Source organism: Falco punctatus (assembly GCF_963210335.1).
Source record: "Falco punctatus genome assembly, chromosome: 2".
Taxonomy (NCBI): Eukaryota; Metazoa; Chordata; class Aves; order Falconiformes; family Falconidae; genus Falco; species Falco punctatus.
Window position 1 is genome coordinate 57,393,965 of NC_137581.1, and position 19,514 is coordinate 57,413,478.

General features: G+C 36.6%; 1 protein-coding gene across 13 annotated transcripts in view; it reads right to left on the reverse strand.

Annotated features, from left to right (window-relative positions):
• DOCK9 (dedicator of cytokinesis 9) overlaps positions 1-19,514 on the reverse strand; it is a 142,948-nt gene that overhangs the window by 80,332 nt on the left and 43,102 nt on the right. For 12 of the 13 annotated variants that reach the window (XM_080376275.1, XM_080376273.1, XM_080376269.1 and 9 more), the window contains exons 2-5: positions 12,349-12,465; positions 4,277-4,366; positions 2,559-2,641; positions 1,375-1,444 (exon numbers count right to left, since the gene is read on the reverse strand). In XM_080376275.1, coding sequence (XP_080232401.1) covers positions 1,375-1,444; positions 2,559-2,641; positions 4,277-4,366; positions 12,349-12,378 — 273 coding nt within the window. In that variant the 5' untranslated portion in view covers positions 12,379-12,465. Of the gene's footprint in view, positions 1-1,374; positions 1,445-2,558; positions 2,642-4,276; positions 4,367-12,348; positions 12,466-17,475; positions 18,119-19,514 lie in introns of those variants that run through there. The other variant, XM_080376270.1, reaches the window with a different exon arrangement.

The window sequence follows — 19,514 nt, forward strand, 5'->3', positions numbered from 1 at the left end:
GTTCCTGAAAGAATAGAAGACCTCTTCTCCAGTGGCTGTACCCCTGAAAAGAGATGTGACATTCCTGCCTGCTCTAACAGGAAACTGGACAGAAGGAAACAGGAAGTCCTCTCCACTTACACTTCCTAGTAAAACACATACCACCTGACAATAGCCAAGCTATAGTTTTTCAGTGTTTAACTAACTCTAGCCAGAAGTATTTCTCCAAGTCACAATCAGTCAATTATATCTTCACCTAACTTTTTCCATGTTTAGCTCACTGTTTTTTAAAACACTTCTGTTGTCAGAAATACTACCACAGTAAATAACGCCAAGTCTTTTCAACTTCAGTATAAATACAAATTATAATTATTCACATCTTACAAATAGGAAGATTTGCATACAGACGCATGAATTTATCTGCCCAAATATCATACTGCAGATTAACAGCAGCACTGGAGAAATGGCATCCTGAGACTATCTGTTCAGGAATCTACCTATCCTGATGCACTCCCTGAACTACTTTTTCACATTTAATCCAGGAAAACTTGCAAGGAACTACTTTTATTTCATATGCAGAAGTTCTGAATACGAGGAATTTATAAGCGAAGTAATTGTAAAAGGGTAAAAACTACAAAACAATTTTATTTTGTTTTAATTCTTTTCTGTGACACAAGAGTTCAAGTACTTCTAAAAAAACCTACTGGTATTTAAACACTGTTTCGAAATAGGGCGTGGCATAAAAAATCACAAAAAGAACAGGAGCAGTTATTGAAAAAAAGTCTTTGACTTTTGAAACATACTTGAAAATTGCTTGAGGCTATAGATCTATGGTCTCCCTAAGCCAGTGACAAAAAAAGAAAATACCTTGAGAGTTTTAGTTCATTTTTTTAGCTTTTGTTTCCATGATGGATCTCCAGGTCTTATCCTATACTCAAGTTTGTAACAAATCAACATTAATTCACACTGTATGCTATACTGTCATGCATGCTTAAGTGTGTGCACTGACATTGTTGGAGCAGATTCACCTATGGTTTTACTCTACTTTGTGATTAAACTGCATGAAACATTTCCCTATATATATCCATCTACACAGTAACAGTATAAGGCAAGACAGATTTTTTGAAAGCTGAAGGATTATAGATCACCACGCATTAAAACTTCAATTTCACCATCTGTCAAAACTTGTTCTACTCATGTGACAGACCTCAGGAGTACAAGGCTATTTGAAAGAAGATTGGCAAACAAATGTAGTTATTTTACCTATCGGGCTGTTCAAGCTAATCTCCATTGGCATTTACTGACATCAACACTTGGTTACCCAACTTGTAAACTCTTCTTACCCAACATGTTCTACCGAAAGCAAAAGAAAGTAAGGAATTACTATTATCTCACCTCATCTTTATCTGCTTCTTCATCCACTTCATATAAGTGAACTGGAAGCTTCTCTGATTTTGTCCCTTTACTAGGAAAGAAAAAGTTTCTAAAATACTAGAAATTTTGTGATTAATTACATATTTTATAGCTGCAAAAATAAAGATGTTATTTTCCTAACTGAAGGGGAAAAACCCACAAGAATAACAGAGAGTAAAAGCATGTATTTTTCATGAAATATATTTCTCAGCCAACAAACTTCCTAATTTGCACATCTGCCCACAGTCATCTTTTTGTTCTGATTGTCACTGTCCCTATGTGTAACTGAAGAGAACCAAATGCCTTCCTATTCACTGCACTCCTAATATCTTAGAAGCAAGAATTCATACCTGCAACTGTTGGCTCCTGTTCAGACAACATGTTTAAATTCCTGCTGACTACCGTGGGTTTTGTTCAAGGCAAGTAAAAACCAGATACTGACTTTTACAAAACCTGTGAGCATACTGGAACTTTTCACAGGGAAAGGAAACTATTTCTTAACTGACAGATGTAGGAGAGTAGGTAGGGAAGACATAGATCTTCCAGAGCTGTGGGATTCAGAGTATTGAGCCACTCTCAGATATTTTAAGTTAAGGGTCTAATCCGTATACGCTCCCTGAAAAAATCTGAAGTTGGAAAAGATTTCTCTAACAGATGGTTTAGAAACTCTGTAATACATGTAGAACAGGCTTTTACTTTGAATCATCCTGTGAAAATCTGCACTAGTTCAAACACTTGCTCTAACCGTCTTGGTTAAGTTCTATTCCCTAAGCTCCTAAAGAGTGTTCCAAAAGCTGCCTTTGAAGCTACAAAAACAGGATATCACCATTTTAGTTTCGTCTAAACATTAGCCTGTTTTATTTATCATATGTACATTCACATTGACAATGATACAACTTCTTGTTTTGATCTGCCTATTAATAAGGCAGTGTTATTACGGTATCTTTCCAGAAAATGGTTTAACAAGATTTTACATCTTTGAGTTCATCATTATAAATTCCATCCAATGAATCTTTATCATCTCTACTGACAATTAAACACTGATACAGCATATTTCAAGTTACATATTAATGTATTTATTACATAAAGGTATTAATATATTAAATACAGGTAAAGTTCCTTCACCAATGCAAAATCTTTATTATACCACTAGATAACATACATACTTTGGAAGCTGTCGAAACTCTCCTGAGTAATCTTCATATCTATAGTTAACAACGTGCCAGTCTGAATTGTAGGTTTTGATGCACTGTTTTAATGAAAACCAAATATCAATATTAATTCGAAGGGGATTAACAGCATTCCCTAGACTCACACACAAAAAAACCCTCTTAAATTATGGCTGTTTATGAACTATCATGGTTACATGCAAATCTCTGAAAATTCTGTACACTTCCCTTCTTTTGCAATCCAGTCTAGTGCAATACAGCTTTTTCCAACAAGTGATATGTTTCAATGGGATGCTATCATCTGCCAGATGTGTATTTTATAAAACCAGAAAATGGTGAATACACTCAGCATCTGGATTAACCATCTTCAGTTGTCTGAAAAGTTAAGGCAGTGTTTTGCTGCAGCTGAAAGCATGACTGAAACTTTAGAAAACAGCATTAAAATACAGATATATTATTAAAATAGCATATTCAATTTCACACTTATACAGAGAAACTAAAAACATCTTTACCTTAAATTTATACTTCTAGTGTAATTAAATTAATATTTAAACTGTATACTTGCAGATGTTGAAAAGCAATTATGTCATTAAGCTCTGGTCTAGATTACAGAAAATACCATTTTACTCCACTCATATTGCTACAACATAAAAGTACTGATTTATCTTGGCTTTGACATAAAACCAACAAAATCTGTTGCCAGCAATCGTATGGTACAAAAATTAATATATTACACAAATACACTTACATGTACACAAACATAGCATCTAATAATTCAGAACTATTTTCTTTATATTTCAAAATACAAAGTTAATACTTGCCAAGCAATCGTTTCTGCAGAAACTCATTAAACTTCATGAATTACCTGTAACACTCCTCCCTCCTTCTCTGTCTTCTTCAAATTTATCTTAGAACCTTATCTTAGAACTGTTTAGGTTAGGTATTAAGGGTATGTATCACTGTGGATAAATCACTTTGAGGTTCAAGGTAGATTCAGCTATTTGAAGCTCCTTCAGGTTTCTCAGAATTACAACATTCCTTTGTTTCAGAAGTTAAAATACCAGCTCAAAGTATACCAGTAGAAAACCAGTAGATAGTATTAAAAGACAAAAAATTGTAAACCTTTCATTCCTAAAAGGCTTCAACAAGACACTGAATGAAATGCTACATCAGTCAGAACCAAGGGTATGCCAACATAAGCAAGGAGTTATGAGAAACTTTACGTCTGAGGATGTTTCTTCTATATATTGCATACAAATGGAGCAGTCATCATGAATTTTGGCCTCTACAAGTATTACAGTTATGAATTATGAACAAACTAAGAACAACTTGTGCAAAACACTTTATCTGGAAATAAAGACACAACGATTCATTCTGGATTTACTTTTGCTCCTGATACTTATATATGGAAATCACCCATGCTCATCCGGGAAAGCCCAAAGCATGAAGAAGGTGGCAGAGAAGCATCTGCAAAAGCCAGTTACACAAACAAAGTAATTCAAAGCTATCCTGTAATCCTTCTTTTCCAGCCATTGATGGAAAAAATACTAGGTTTTCCTGGAAATTTTCCCTTGAAATCATTGACAAGTAAGTGGCAGTAAATATTTTTAAAAGTTTCAGGTTTTTCCCCCCGTTTTTTTAAATAAATGAAGCAGAAGAAAAACAACTCAAATATAATACTGTTATTACACAGCCACATACAATTCCAGTATTACCTCAGTTACAAACAAGCTTTGAGCTTCCTTCTCTGCATTTTCAGGAACTGTTGAACGAATGTATCGACTCTGCCGCTTCAATAATGCTGTCTGATAAACAACAAAAACAAATGTAAGAAACTTGCAATTAAAGGAAAGATGACACATAGCAACACTCAGTTGTATCACTACAACTAAGACAGAAGCAGAAAACACTTAAGACATCTAAAAAAACCAGATAGCAGAAAACATCCTGTGAACACACCATTTCAGAAGAGCCAAATAATGAGAATTTACTTTCGTTCAAAGATCAGCAACGTGTTCCTTCTTTCATAGCAAGGGCAAGATTGGAATCAGTAAGAAATAGACGCCATAGAAAAGTGTTTTCCTCTGTTTTGTTAACATCAGCAAGAAAACACCAATAAAAATAATTCCACTGTGACAACATAACTCCAATATTCTGAAGACAGATATTAAAGTGGTGTTACTACAACACATAATAAAACCTGTTACTCAAAAAAAGTAACAAACCCACACCAAAATGAGTAGTTCAGATCTCAGCTGGCAAAAAAATGAAACTTGCACTGTTAAACTGAAGGTTTAAAAAGAAGGCTGGGATCACTGAAGTATGCACTTCAGCCTATCAAGTCAGAATTTATTCCTGTTCTATACTGGAGTTCAAAGAGGCATAGAAAGGCTGCCAGAGAGCAAGAAATCTCTCCATGACCATGAAATTCTGCTTCTCAGACCAGGACTATAGCAAGCCTTAGGGTACTTTAAAAGCTTAGAAAATCTTCTGGGCCACAGATGAAAATAAATACACAGGAACAAAATTATTTTGCACCATGTGGAAAAGAATCTGACAGCTTCGGTCAGAGGCAGACAAGAGAGTTTGCATAGCCTGGACCAGAAGGGGGCTATGATCCCTCACCTCCTACCTATACTCCACATGTTGCAGCACCAGGAAGGATCACAGAAAAACATGAAAAAACTCCACCTACTAATAGTCAAAAAAGAAAGGGTACACAAGTACATTACCTTAACTTATCTCTGTTGAGAGTTTGGTTATTTCTGTCATTACCAAAGCCTCATCCCATTATCTGGGGAGGGTATTTGAAGTTAGAATATTCAAGTACAGTCAAGATTCAAAGAAAAAAAGAATTATCCCATACTCATGGTCAAGCCATTCATCTAGTCCAGGACTTCACTGAAAAGTAACAATGCTAACTGCTTGGGTAGGAGAGGCGGGGAGATATTAAAAGCAAAAACCATAAACCAAAAAATATGTCATTGGACCAATAAATCTTGCAATATACAGTTTTTAAAAAACACAAAAAATCCCGCGAACTGCAAGAAGATAGTCATTCATATGCTAGCAGCATTTAAGAATGAATTTTTCTAGAAACATATTCCTTATTTCAAACCATATTGAGTTTAAAGCATTTGTTTTCACAAGCTACAGAATTAAGAGCATTAAGCTATATTATAAGAGCTAAAGGCCAGAATGTCTAGATACTCTTCTCAACCTGCAATAGTCTGATATTTGATAGGAAATTATTTATAGTTTATATAATACATAACTAATATATGTAATATAAGTGTTTTCTATAATCATACAGGTAGACTGCTTTTTTAAAAGTTACTGTTATTTAAAAAATAAACAACCAAACCAACAGAGATTAGAGTGGCGTCTTTTCAGGTATTTTTCACAGGAAAGCCATGAACTCATGAATGAAGTCTAACCACTATAGCAAAACTCAGTAAAACTGAACTAGCAGAGTACATACTCCTAGAACATCTGCTGCTGTTATCCTGCTACACAATTATCAATATGATAGTAAGTTTTTTTTTCTATCCTTTCACATATAAAAAGATTTTTATCTTAGTACTGTAACAAGATCAGTGACAAAAGAGAAAAAAAATTGTCGATTTTGTCCATATTAGTAACTGTCTTAATGCATGCTGACTCATTCTCAGCTCATCCATCAGCTGCAGTAGTTAATCAAGAAATTGATTGAGCAATATATTTTGATTTAGAGCAGACACCTAAAAATAATTACTGAAGCAACAGCACAAAAATATTTTAAAATGCAAGCATGCGCCTATACATTATATTCCAAAAGAAAAATTAGGAAGGAAGGGTTGTCTACTCCACAAACTTTCTTCACAACTATGTTTTCATAGAAGTTAAATGTTTCAACTGTCTGGGTTTGAGTTATCATTTGATTTATGGCAGCATCAGGAACTACAAAGTGTTTGTCTCGTGCTCTCAAAGATGATCAAAACCCCCCCAAACTTCCAATTACTATGCTGTCAAACTAAGGAAGACCACTTTTACCACTAGCCAGGGTTCACACACACATTACTGAAGCACACAGTTAACAGACTCTTTTATTTATTTATTTATTTAAAGACTACTTTCTGAGCGAGTCCCAGGATTTAGGATAGTAGTATTATGTGCTAAGGCTTCAGAGAAGACCAGAGCAGAAAGGACATTTCACCAAGTCTCACAGCCAAGGAATACTTGCTGCTCAAAACCCGATGGAATACAAATGGTGAACCTGTCCATAATCAGTACAGACTGCAATGGATAGCGTTTCAGATTTCCAGACTTTTTCTGTCACAAGGTTGTGCTTGCTCATGAGACTTAACATTATGTAGGATTTGGGAATGTATAACCAATTTGAAGTTATATTTCCCATATCTCAGGCTAGGTGTTGTTTTCATGCTTGACAGTTTTAGCAAACTGCTCTGATTCTGAGGTTTAAAAAAATGATATATTTTACTGATATTAAAATCTGGCATGCAATTTTCTGAGTCATCTTAGTCCTCCTTGTGCATGCTTTTAAGGCAAAGCAATAGAAGATGCCTAGGGTTCTTAAGACAAACATGCTTGCAGGTGGCACTAAATAACTGCCAAAATACAGCCAAGTATTTTGTAGTCTGGTGTCTTAGTACAATGCGTACTTATGCATCTAAAATAAACATATAAATATGTAGCTAAAGTGGGCCTTTTTCCATATCATAGTTTATACAAAAGTCAATGTTGCAAAGTATGAATCAACAAGATCAGTCTTCAGCTCTACCAAGATGAGAAATAAGCATGTGTAATTATTTTATATATAAAATATTTAATAAAATAAAATAAAACAAAAGTAAATCACACACAAAGAAGTCATTCTCAATTATTCACCTCATTCAGGGACATAAGGTGCCACCACCTACATTTTCATGGCAAAAAATAATGACATATCTTAAATTTCCAGTGTAGGAAGGTATCTTCCTCAGCAATTCTACACTGATCAACAGGTCCACATGCAGACATTTTAGAGGAAAGAACTACAGTAGATGTAGGTGCGAGACAGAAGCCAGCCAACAGACAAGATTCCCCAAAACCATTTGACTTGTCTTCAGACACGTCCATTTTCATTTGTTATTGCTTAGCTTTTGCCTTTCTCCTTCTTGTGTTTTTAACATGGTTATTTTATATTTTTCTCTCTACTTTGGAGGTGTTCAAGCAGTTTCTGTCATCTCATAAGGTTCTCCTTCCTTCTCTGTAAACCTGATGATGTCCACCTAGTGACAGTAGTCTTATCCTGAACAGGTTTCAGCAGCTACAGTGAACAAAAAGTACAAAATATTGCTGCTGAAACCACATACATACTGCCAACACCAGTTGTAAAAATTATTTTTTCCTCTTCACATGCTCTTTCCAGTGCTGGCTGTTTAATATGAGCTAGTAAACTTTCCTCCCCAAACCACTTCACCCTCAACATCCCTTTAGGATGCTTGAAATTATCATCATTCAAACTACTGGGAAAGGAATTCTTAAAAAAGCCACAACAGTGTACTTTTTTAAAAATAGATATATCTATCTATAAAATACATATATCCAATGGAGGTTATTCATAAAGTCCTCTATCTTACTGGTAAAATAGTCCAAAATGCAGCAAAAATGGGGAGAAAAGTACAGGCTAACAATTCAACAGTCACGCATGCAGGTTATCCTTACTTTAGATGATGTTACAGAGAGACAAATGCTTAAGAAGTGACAAAAATTGTTTTAAAAGAGTCAATATAAAAGATGGCACACTGTATGTTAGACCATGCCCTTAAAGCTACTACATGCCAGAAGAGACTTATCAGTTGTATGGGAAGTGTTAGAAGATGTCTTATAAGGTGAATTCCAAACTAAATTAAAGCCTTGATTTAGAATAGTTGGCTAAAGACTCAAGGAAAAACAAAAAATAGATTTTAAAAGAAAAAACTTAGTGAAATTTATTTGAACATTTCAAAATATGTTATTTTATTCTGACCATTTCACTTTGTGCTCTCTAAAATGAGGACTTCAATTGAAGTCTTTTTTTTTTTTTGCTTGTTACTTCTACGCAAGATGTGCTTTCCTGTAGGATGACCTAAGTTTGCTTTTATTTCTGCAAAGCCAATGTATTATCTACTTTCAGAGGTATTTAACTCCTTTTAACTAAAAGCCAAAAGCTTTAAGTGAAAGTGTGTTAAATCCATATGGCTCAAAACCAAAACTAACAAAGGTGAAAATGTCTAAGCTAGGCACCAAAATGCCTTCAAAGTATTAGTGGGATAACTTTGTAATGACATATTTATATTGGGTAGGAATGCACCCACATTTTCTTAGTTACAAGTAAACTTATACTATATTGGGATAAGTATTTCCTGTTAAGAACCACAGAACATCAGGGTTGGAAGGGACCTTTGGAGCTCATCTCGTCCAAACCCCTGCGCTAAAGCAGATTCACCTACAATAGACTACAGAGGATTGTGTCCAGCCAAGTTTTGAATGTCTCCAGAGAAGGAGACTCCCTGGGCAGCCTGTTTACAGCCTTTACCTGAGGCTCTGTCACCCTCAAGGTAAAGAAGTTCTTCCCCATACTCAGTTGGAATTTCCTCTGCTGCATTTTGTGCCCACTGCCCCTTGTGGGCAACACTGAAAAGAGCCTGCCCCCATCCTCCTGACACTCGCCCTTAAGATACTTGTAAACACTGGTAAGACCCCCTCTCAGTCTTCTCTTCTCCAGGCTGAACAGCCCCAGCTCTCTCAGCCTTTCCTCTTAAGGCAGATGCTCCAGTCTCCTAATCATTTTCGCAGCCCTCTGCTGGACCCTCTCCAGCAGTTCCCTGTCCCTCTTGAACTGGGGAGCCCAGATATGCACACAGTACTCCAGATGCAGCCTCACCAGGGCAGAGTAGAGGAGGAGGTATCTCTTTAGTATCCACCTATTAAATTCTTTTTTCAGGTAATGCAGTTAGATAACTGAAATGTAAGTTATCCAAACTAATCACAAACATTTACCTCCAATTTCTCCAAAAGTAATTTCAACTTTAGCGCAAATTCTATAGTAGTATCAATCTGCCTCTTTGAAACTACGTAGCTTCTGTAATCTATGGAAAGTTGTAGAAGTGGTATCTAGTGCTGAAAAGTAAATATTCTCAGTGCCATTTTAAGTGCTACCCTTAAGGCCATGCTGGTTACAGAACTGCCTTACTCTTAATGTAATTACAAATTAACAGGGCTTGGCTTCCTTTTTAGGCAAGGCATTCTCAGATTGTAATCCACTTAATTTAAGTATGAGGACAAAAGTGGTAAAAATAAAAACTGAATGCTCTAAGAGGAAATGGCTTGAGCAGGTTTTTTAGACAATGGTAGGAGTTTCCACCTATAAACTCTTTTAAGTGCATATTCAGGTAGTTCTAAATACTCTAGCTCAGTATTTTAAATTCATCGTGTGGGGGATAAGGGCAGTAACAAAATCTGAGCCAAGGCTTACCCAAGAGCTGCCCACACATTGTGTAACAGCAACAAGTTAGGAAAAAGGAAAAAAATATCTATGTGAAGCAGCAGAATGGCAAATACAGAAAATACACCATTATTTAAATGATTCAAACGATATTCACAACCATATCAAGACTAAACGTTTTGAATCTGTAAATACGATTACAGAAAACTGCACGGGGTTAAAAGGTTTCACATGGGGAAAAAAAGCACATAAGGGATTTCTGTTCTCTGACTTGGTTAATATTTTCTTAATACACTGAACAACTGATTTAAACACATTGTGTTGTTGAAAACAAGCTAGACAGATCAAAGTAGCATTGGAGAGTCATGCATACAATAGTAAGTTTGTGCCAGCAAATCTTAAAAGGTAATAAAAGTTTGATAGATAATACAGTCTGATAGTACAAACCAGTCTTCATATAAATAAAGTATAAAATGAGACTCTGCCAAAGACCATATAGGGGAAATCCAGAAAATGTGTTCAGATACTACAGTGCTGATGGATAAAGAAACAGGAAGTTTGACTGTATTTGAAAATTGTGACTACCTGAAGGAAATCCTCTGATGTAACACACACTTTAATGACTGCCTTGATGAAAATCTGGCCACAGAATCCAAACACAGGATGACAAAAGGCATTACGGTTTATGAACAAAATTCAGTCATTCCCTTTAAAGCATCAGACAGAGCTATGGACTAGCTTCATTCATATAGGCCTGAGATTAAGAATTGCAGAAGAGGCCATCTGAAACAGCAATTAAATACTTCAGACACCCTCCAGACTCTCAAACAAAATGCCTGAGGATATTCTTGATTGGTTTGTTTCTTCTCCATTGATAATTCAGAGTTGTTCACAAGAACGACCCCCAGCAAGTGAACTAGTCAATTAGATAAGAGTACACTTAGCAGAAGTATCCTTCATTCCTATTGATAGAGAAGGGCCGCACTGTAGAAGAGAATCTGGGTGATAAAGCCTACGCATGCTCTTCAGTCCCAAAGCTAACACCTGGTGTAGGGCTTCATGATGAGTGATTTGGGATTTGAACACTAGCATCATTACATAATGTTCATAGGCAATACAACTGCCTTTTGTAAGAAGTCTTACTTGGCAGTCCTTCAAATTTTCATATGTGGATGAGAACACATGAAGCCCAAACTACTCTCTAAATACCTGTAGTTTGCTAAAAACAAAATTTTAGCTCAGAGTGGGAAAGCTACAAGTAGAGTTATTCATGTAAGGGCCAGTAAAAATGAAGCACACAGACTATATTCAAAACAAAGTCCAGGTGCACTCAGGTCAATACTTTAATAGGCCAGGTAGAAATCCTCAAAAACTCTGTGTAATTTATGGGACTTTATATGCCCTTCTGTAGAAATACACCAACTGATCACCAACTTTCCCTGTGACAAAATATAAACTTAGCTTCAACTGCCTGGCTGAATAAAGTGCTCAGCTTTTCAGGTAGATTTTTAAAGAACTATTCTAAGGTATTCAATTATGATACAGTACCCAGAAGTAGTTAATTTACAGACAGTTCAGACATCTGCATACTTCTAAACTATAGACAGAAATTTTGACTTCAGGTATGGGTGTGTGTGAGAGACTTTCCTCACTATTTACACCAACCCCAGTTTCTAAGATGTTTGGTGGTTATCTTAACCATCTACAACAGGATTCACAAAAGCATACTTAAATAAACTATTTATTTAGATAAACATAGTTATTTGGTAGAAATACATCAATATGATCTTAAATCTCGGTTAAGTCTGGCTCAATAAGTCAGAGCCCTGTTATGCAGGGGGTATTTTGCCAAAACCAAATTTTGGCTGGTAACACACTGCTGAGAATAACAGCTTTCATTTGATTAGGTTCAAACCCTTCACTGTTAAGAAGCAGGAGGGAACAGGACACAAAATAATCAATTTAACAGTTACAGCATGACAAAAAGTAGATACTTTTTTTGAACAGTATGACATGATTTCCTACATTAGAAAAGGGAGGAAATATCTAAAACTGACTGATTATCTACTTCAAAAGGCAGTAAAATTGCTGAGTTGCAGAAGTAGCCCTTATAATCTGGAGAGATGAAGAAACTGTGCTATCTCTTCTTCCTGACAGAATAAATCAAGCAGTGTAAAGGGACTCATGGCAAAGAGTCTGCAGGGCTTTTGTAGCTAGAATTAAGAAACAAACAAATGGGAAGTTATAATCTCATGACTACTACTGCTAAAAATCTATCTTAAAAAAAAAAAAAAAGCGGGGGTGGGGGTGTTAAATTACCTGAAAGTCATCATAAGGGAACAGTAGCATCTCACGTAAAGCATCATTCAAAATTTGTGTTTTCCTCTGAACGATGACATTTTCATAGTCTATTGGTTCTATGACCTTTGGTTTTGCCTAGAAAAAAAAAAAACAAAACAAAAAGGAAAAATAAATTCAGGTACATTGAGGAAAAATTACAATTGTTGACTCATTTTAAGAAGTTACTCTTTAAGTTTTCATTCTAGGTGAAATCTCATTCTGTCAATTTTTTAAAGAGTATTCAAAATATAGACTTCATGTCACACTATACCATATGGATAAGTGCAACTAATAATTACACAGACAAGCACACTATTCACCACAGAAGAAACAACTATTTCACACAACACACCCTGTCAGCATTTATCAAAATTTATCAAAATCACTGCAAAAAAAATTATGAAGAAATTACTAGTCTCTTATGTTGGTGGTTGTGTTTGCTTGATACTGCCCAGAAAGCTCAGATCTGAGTTTAGCAGGGATTAAAACAACCTTAGTTCAAAGCAACGAATGAACCTTGTTATAATTCAGTAGTGAACTGCAGTTGGGGTAGGCTAATTGAAATTCCTCCTCCACAGTTTTTTTTCAAAATTCTGATAGGCCATCTGCTTCCTTTTAATTGCATGAGTAGCTTTCTTCAGTTACTATGCACTGATTCAACATTTAAACCCCACACCGCTGTCAAGGCACAGCTGGCTATGCACAATCAGACAGAAAAACTTTACCCTGCCAAGCATTCTGTTAATGGCAAAGCAGGTTTAGAGAGAGCTCTCAGCAAGGCAGCACTGCCTTGGAGTGTGCAAAGTAATGCAAAACTGGAGCTGTAATCTAGCTTGCACATTCTGCAGCTAAAATTGTGTATCACACATCAAATTATTTCCTTTTTCTTTCTTTTTTTTTTTTTTTAACGTGGCAATTACAAGAGACTTCCCAATTGAAACTTTCTAAAGATCAGTGGTACCAATCTCAAAGTAACGTATATCAAACATAAGAATGGCAGCAAGGTCAGCTTATACCATCATTATAGGTAATCGGACAAGATGAGATTCATATATAGTTTCACATAACTTATGATAATAACCTTTGAAATTCCAGCTGTACTACACAGAGCAAATATCTTTATGTCCAGCAGTAAGTGCTTAGCTCACAGGCTACTCAAAAGTTACTTGAGATTCCCTCATACCTACTACATGGCAGTTTTACTGTTAAGAAAAGTGCAAGAACATAACAGAGCATAACAGCTGAAAAGGCAAAAAAAGCAAAATCTGGAAATAAATCTACCAAAAAACCGATGAACAAAATGTAACTTTCTCAACAAAAATAGCTATCATTTACAATCACACTGGAAGGATTTACTAGAAGTTCTAAGCTATATAACAACATGCTCAGCACAGACCAATACAGCTAGGAGCCACAGCAGAAAACATTACACTGAGCCTGTCATCTTTCTCCGCAGAGGAGATGGTGAACAGCTGTTCAGTTCACTGTATATTGTACCCCGACACATTTTGAGAGCTTAGCACCTGAAACACAGCTGCTGCTCCATCTTCGCCTTTTGTTCATGAAAATGTGTTATCACAGAGCCAAGAACTAACAACAGTGTCCATCATATAAGGTTTAAGTTTACTTTTATGCACCCTTCTGTAACTGAAGTAGTTGGATCATTTCGCTCAGAAAAGCATAAGAGAAGTACATAAACACAACATAAGAAAAGGTTAATTTTCTCTAACGTACTCAGTATACATAATATTTTTGTTGCAAGGAAACTTTCTGTTAAGATTGCCTTTCAGTATTCAGGCTGCTGCAATGAATCCTGAACTACTGAAATGGTGTGCTCCGAGCTTCCTTAGTACGCAGGCAGCCAGATGCACCTTTGTCCTGGTTTTGGCTGGGATTAAGTTAGTTTTCTTCTTGGTGGCTAGTGCAGTGCCGCGGTTTGGATTTGGTGCGGGAACAGTGCGGTCAGGGACTTTTTGGTTTCTCAGGCCTTGTCAGTGGGAGGGCTAGAGGGGCACAAGAAATTGGGAGGAGACACAGCCAGGGCAGTGGAACTGAACTAGCCAAAGAGGTATTCCATACCATGGGATGGTAGTGGTTGGTATATGAAAGGGGGGGGGGGGGGCGGCGTGGAGGGGTGGCCAGGGCTGCTAATCTTTGCTCAGGGACTGGCTGGGCATCAGCCAGCGGGTGGTGAGCATCTGTATTGTGCATCACTAGTTTCCTTTCCTCCCTTCCCTTTGGATTTCACTCCTCTCCCCTTCTCCCTCCTTTTCATTGTATCTGTTATTGTTATTATTATATATGAACTATGAAGTTCTCTTATCAGCACAGAAACTTCTAGCACTAGAATCAGACTTGGGCAATGCTCTCAGTTGGACAGATGCGCTCAGGTGTCTTATATTTTATACTGCCAGCATGTTTCCAAGCAGAAAGATGGCTTCCAGAAGTTCCAACTTCCCAGAAAAATAATCTGATTTGATAAACAGTTACTACTTCTGAATATTAGATGCAACTGAACAACATATGTACTAATTTGGTAACTTCTACTACAGCTAGTACAACAGCAGTTCATCTCAAGTAAGGTTCTGAGGCACCAACCGGAAAATCAAAATGCTTTTTCCATGGACTCTTCTTGCTGCTTAACCTCAAAAGCAAAAATTATGACACAATCTAATTCAAATCACAGGAAAACAAGAGAGCACACGTACTAACATATTGGCACTGAAAACAGCAGATGACTCCTTCTGTGAGCCTACCTCCCTAACCAGGGAAAGTTAGTTCAGGGGCAGGGCTCAATCAAATAACATTGTTTCAGTATCACATGGGACGCTTACAGTTATGAACACCCAGTTCCCTCAATACTCCAGCAGACTTTATGTGAACTACATTCAAAAGAATTAAATGAGTATCACAGAAAACTTGTTGCTTCCTTGAAGTCCTGACAGCTGATTCTGTCTCATCTTTATTAAAAATACTCAAAAATCTCAAGTGCTAGGTAAATCACATCATAATTGCCCATCCACACCTGAAAGAGTTTTTGGCAATAGTCAGTGAGAAGTATTGCTAGAGAAAACCAGAAACCCCCTGCTCCAAAGGCTTTTGAGGATTGCTATCTAATACAGTTCTAAGCTTTCTAATCAGAAAACAAGTTCTGCCGTTTACATTTTGTTCCACCAACTAGCAACAGTATCAGTCTCACTTATACCTCACTGCATCCTATACCAGTGAAAAAACACCTACCTTTCACTGTGGCAGTAAAAATGTACTGCAACGTCACAACCTAATGAAATAAAAATGGACTCAAACGTCAGTGTTAAATGATACATAGCGCCCTACTTTTCGCTTTCTGCCTAGCAGAACACTTAGTGCAAACTGTCCCTGCACCATTTCATCTCATTTTCCTCAATGAACTAGACAAAAGCAGAAGCAAAAAGGGATATTATACCATCTATAATTATATGCCATATATACTTGTCTATATATGTAACAGATTAAGACCAAAATAGCAACTGAAATGACAGCAAAGACATTTTTTTGTGTGACCTATGTGGAACCTGAATGTTCTTCCCTTGAAATATTGACCTTCAATATTTTGAATGCACCCACTTCATCTGAAAATTAAAAAAAGGAGTGCAAACACCAGAGGTACATAATCCATGAACATTAAATGAAGTAGTGCATGGAAAATTTTAAGGATGTACTTCATAGATGGTTTTAAGTAAACACTGCAATGTTTTATACTTCCTTTTTTTGGAGCATATATGCTTGCTGATCAACTGTAGTACTCTTAAGTATCTGCAGAAACACTAATATCCTCTCTGAGTATTCATGGGGGAATAAAAATAGTTCTAAATAAAGTTAAACATTCCAAAGGCAGGAAAGCACACACAAGATTAGCTCATATTGTACTGATGAAAATCTGGACCAGAAATCAGAACACACCCATACAAAAAAAAACACGTTTTACTAACAACTGCTCTGAATAGAACAAAACTAAGGAAAACAGTGTAAAGGAAAAGAAGATTTGTCTTACTAACACACATGTAAGCTTTCAGTTATATACAGTAACAATTCCCATACAGTTACAGATGTGTATTACTATATATAGATAGCCAAAATGTTTTGGTTCAATTCTTAAATGCATAGCATGAAGCTCAAGGGTGGGGGGGTGGGGGGGTGGGGTGCGGGCGGCAGGAGGATACATAATCTGAGGATAACAGCTCCCAATAACTTCAACCACTGCCAGACAAAGATAAGACCATCATCCTTTAATGCAGCGATTGAGTATAAGATATGACTAAGTAAAATTGGAATTTTAGTAAGAACTATCAAAGTACTACTTTCTACTGATGTGTAAGTTATTAGTATAACAATCCTCCTCTGTTATTTGAAAAGGTTTATTGTCCTAGCTGGAGAGAGTTGGTGGATTCATTATAGCTTGCTTATTATGTTCTCTTGCTGTACTATTAAAATTCCAACAGAACTATGCATGTAGCAATATAAAAAAAATAATAATAAGTGTTCTTATTTGATTACTTCCCACACACAGAGAAATATTTCCTTTTCCCTCACTGGAAGCTACTTTAAAACCTTAAGTTCCTAAATAATGTGCACTGAAGGCATTGAAAAATAGATCCTCTAACAGAAGTACACCTGAATTATCTAGACAGTTCTTCAAGTAACACTTAAGTAAAATTATTAAAATACACACACAGTCTTTAGAAAGTGCAAATTATTTTAAATATATTCTGGGCAGTCAAAAAATAGAGGTGCTAGAACGTATTTTAAAGCATAGATTGTTTTCATGCTAGGTTCAAAGAGCTGTACAGCTATGTAAGACAGAACAGACACTGAAAAGCAGCTACAATGAAAACCAAGTTCCAAAGTTACACTCCAAGAAAAGCAAAGATTTGGTAAACCAGAACAGCAAAAATTAATTAAAAAGGCAGACAACACAACAAACAATCCAACCTAAATCTTAAATACACCTTTTTCACAAGTAAGAATGCTGGAACTTCTCATTAGTGTCAGATTAAGCAGTTTTTCACTGGTAGACAGAACTAGAATTATTGAAGGGAAGAGACAGCTTGTTTAAACAATTCTTACCAGCACTACCACAGGAGACTCCACTTCTACTTCACAAGGACCTGCATCCTTGCGCTGCTGCGGGGGCTCAATAATAAGCTCTTTCTTAGGATTTCTGTTTGTTCTTGCCTGCATTCTTTGATTGAAAATAGGAAGAGCAGCAAAACCGTATGTTTTTTGGCATCAAAGTAATCAACATGCCAGTGATCCAGTGAAAACAATAGCTTTTTCCCCAGCACAGGCAGCAAAAAGTACAAACTAGTCTAACTTCTCAGCTGCAGTTTGCTAAATCTGTCATGGTGGGAATGCATGACCGACAAAGGCCAGCCCCCAAGAAAAAAAAAAAGGTGGATCCATTTTAATGCCTAAAAGTTATGAGTCAAACAAAAAAAGAGAACGTGCATTTCTAAAATGACAATGTAAAACAGTTCAAGTCCTTTACAGCACTTACAAAACCAAGGCTTCGATACTGTAAAATATTTTTGTTGTAAATATTAGCCACTTACTGACAACTGGACCTCTTTACAAGTATAAAACCCTAGGGGTTTTGGGGGGGGGGCGGGGGTGTTGTTTGTTTTTACATCAGTATCACTTACTCTGGTACTGTCAGCAACCAGTCACTAACCAAGTACATTTTACAGGACCAGTGCCCTAAACAAATACATTGCTCTTTTTTTTTTTCTTTTTTTTTTGCGGGGGGGCGACGTTAAGAGTGGGGATGCTCTTTTTCATCTCTGTGTTAAATCTGTATTAAAAGTTTACCTTAACATCAAATTGTCTTCACAGGAAAAAAAAAAAAAAAAAAATCTTACAAACTCTACAAAGATACTGACTCAAAACCACAACAAAAAAACCTCTGTATGTTCAAACTTTAAGCACTTAAAGTAAACTACCAGTCTCACTCAGCCTCTTTCCTTGACCCAGTTAGCTCACTTCTGTTTTGCACATTATTAATGCTCTCAGCTCATTCCTCCCTCCTCAGAACCCTTCAGCATTGTAGATGTCCATCACTGATCATCCTCAAAAAAACCACTGGGAAGACAATGCAACAAAATATTTTCTGATTTTAAGTCACTTGAGAGAGAATCAGCCACAGAGACCAGCCAGCCATCACTCGCTCCCTTTGGCTACCATAGGATTTTCTTTTTGCTGACAGTACAAAACACTGGGGGGTGTCTCCCTTGTCCGGTGAACCGTTTTCAGAAGTGTCTCTCAGCTCTGTGATTGGCTCAAGGTTACACAGTGCTCAGTGGTTTTCATCTTCCATTCTTCTCCTTACCTGCAACAAACTCAAGTCATGCTTCAACTTTGCTTTTGTAATCCAATCTACTCTCCTGCTATACCAGTACTTACAGACACTGTTCAGCATTACACACACTGGCAAAATAAAAGGCAGCAATTTTTATTGGGATCATTTCTGTACAATTATTTAGTGCAGTGCAAAGCAATTCTGTATGTAACCTAGTTGACACTGTTGCAATTTTGAAGGTTTGACTAACCTAGCTCCCACACACAATAGTTTTAGCATATGATTGTATGCTAAATTCCTCCTGGAAAAAAAAAAGTGAACTGTGATGAGCAGTTTTGTCCAGGTTTTGAGATTGGTATTTTGGGTTTCCCTTTGTTTCTTTCTAACGAGTGCAGCCTCCAAGCACACAAACCTATGTGGCTGTATTTACAGAGCCAAAATACATCTGAGAGAAAATTCAACTTCCCAGGGCAGCACATCCCAATTTTAAGACTCCTTCCACTAGAGCAACCAAACAGCTGTGGAAACTAAGCCACCACCTTCATTCAAGTCTCAGCTCTGCTCCACTTCTTTGGACAGCTAATTATCTCACTTCAATTTAACTGACATCCTAAATTTAACTTGACATTAATTTTTAGTTATTCTCTAATAGAAGAGAAAGTCACCTTAATCTGCAGGAAGCGAATTAAGTTGTGGAAAAGCACAAATACCCTTCTTTTATAACTAGTATTTTTAACAAGCCACAACTTCAGGCACAGGTTGCTTACCCTTCAGACCTAACATAAGATGTTAAGATCCCTTTCTCTTCCCC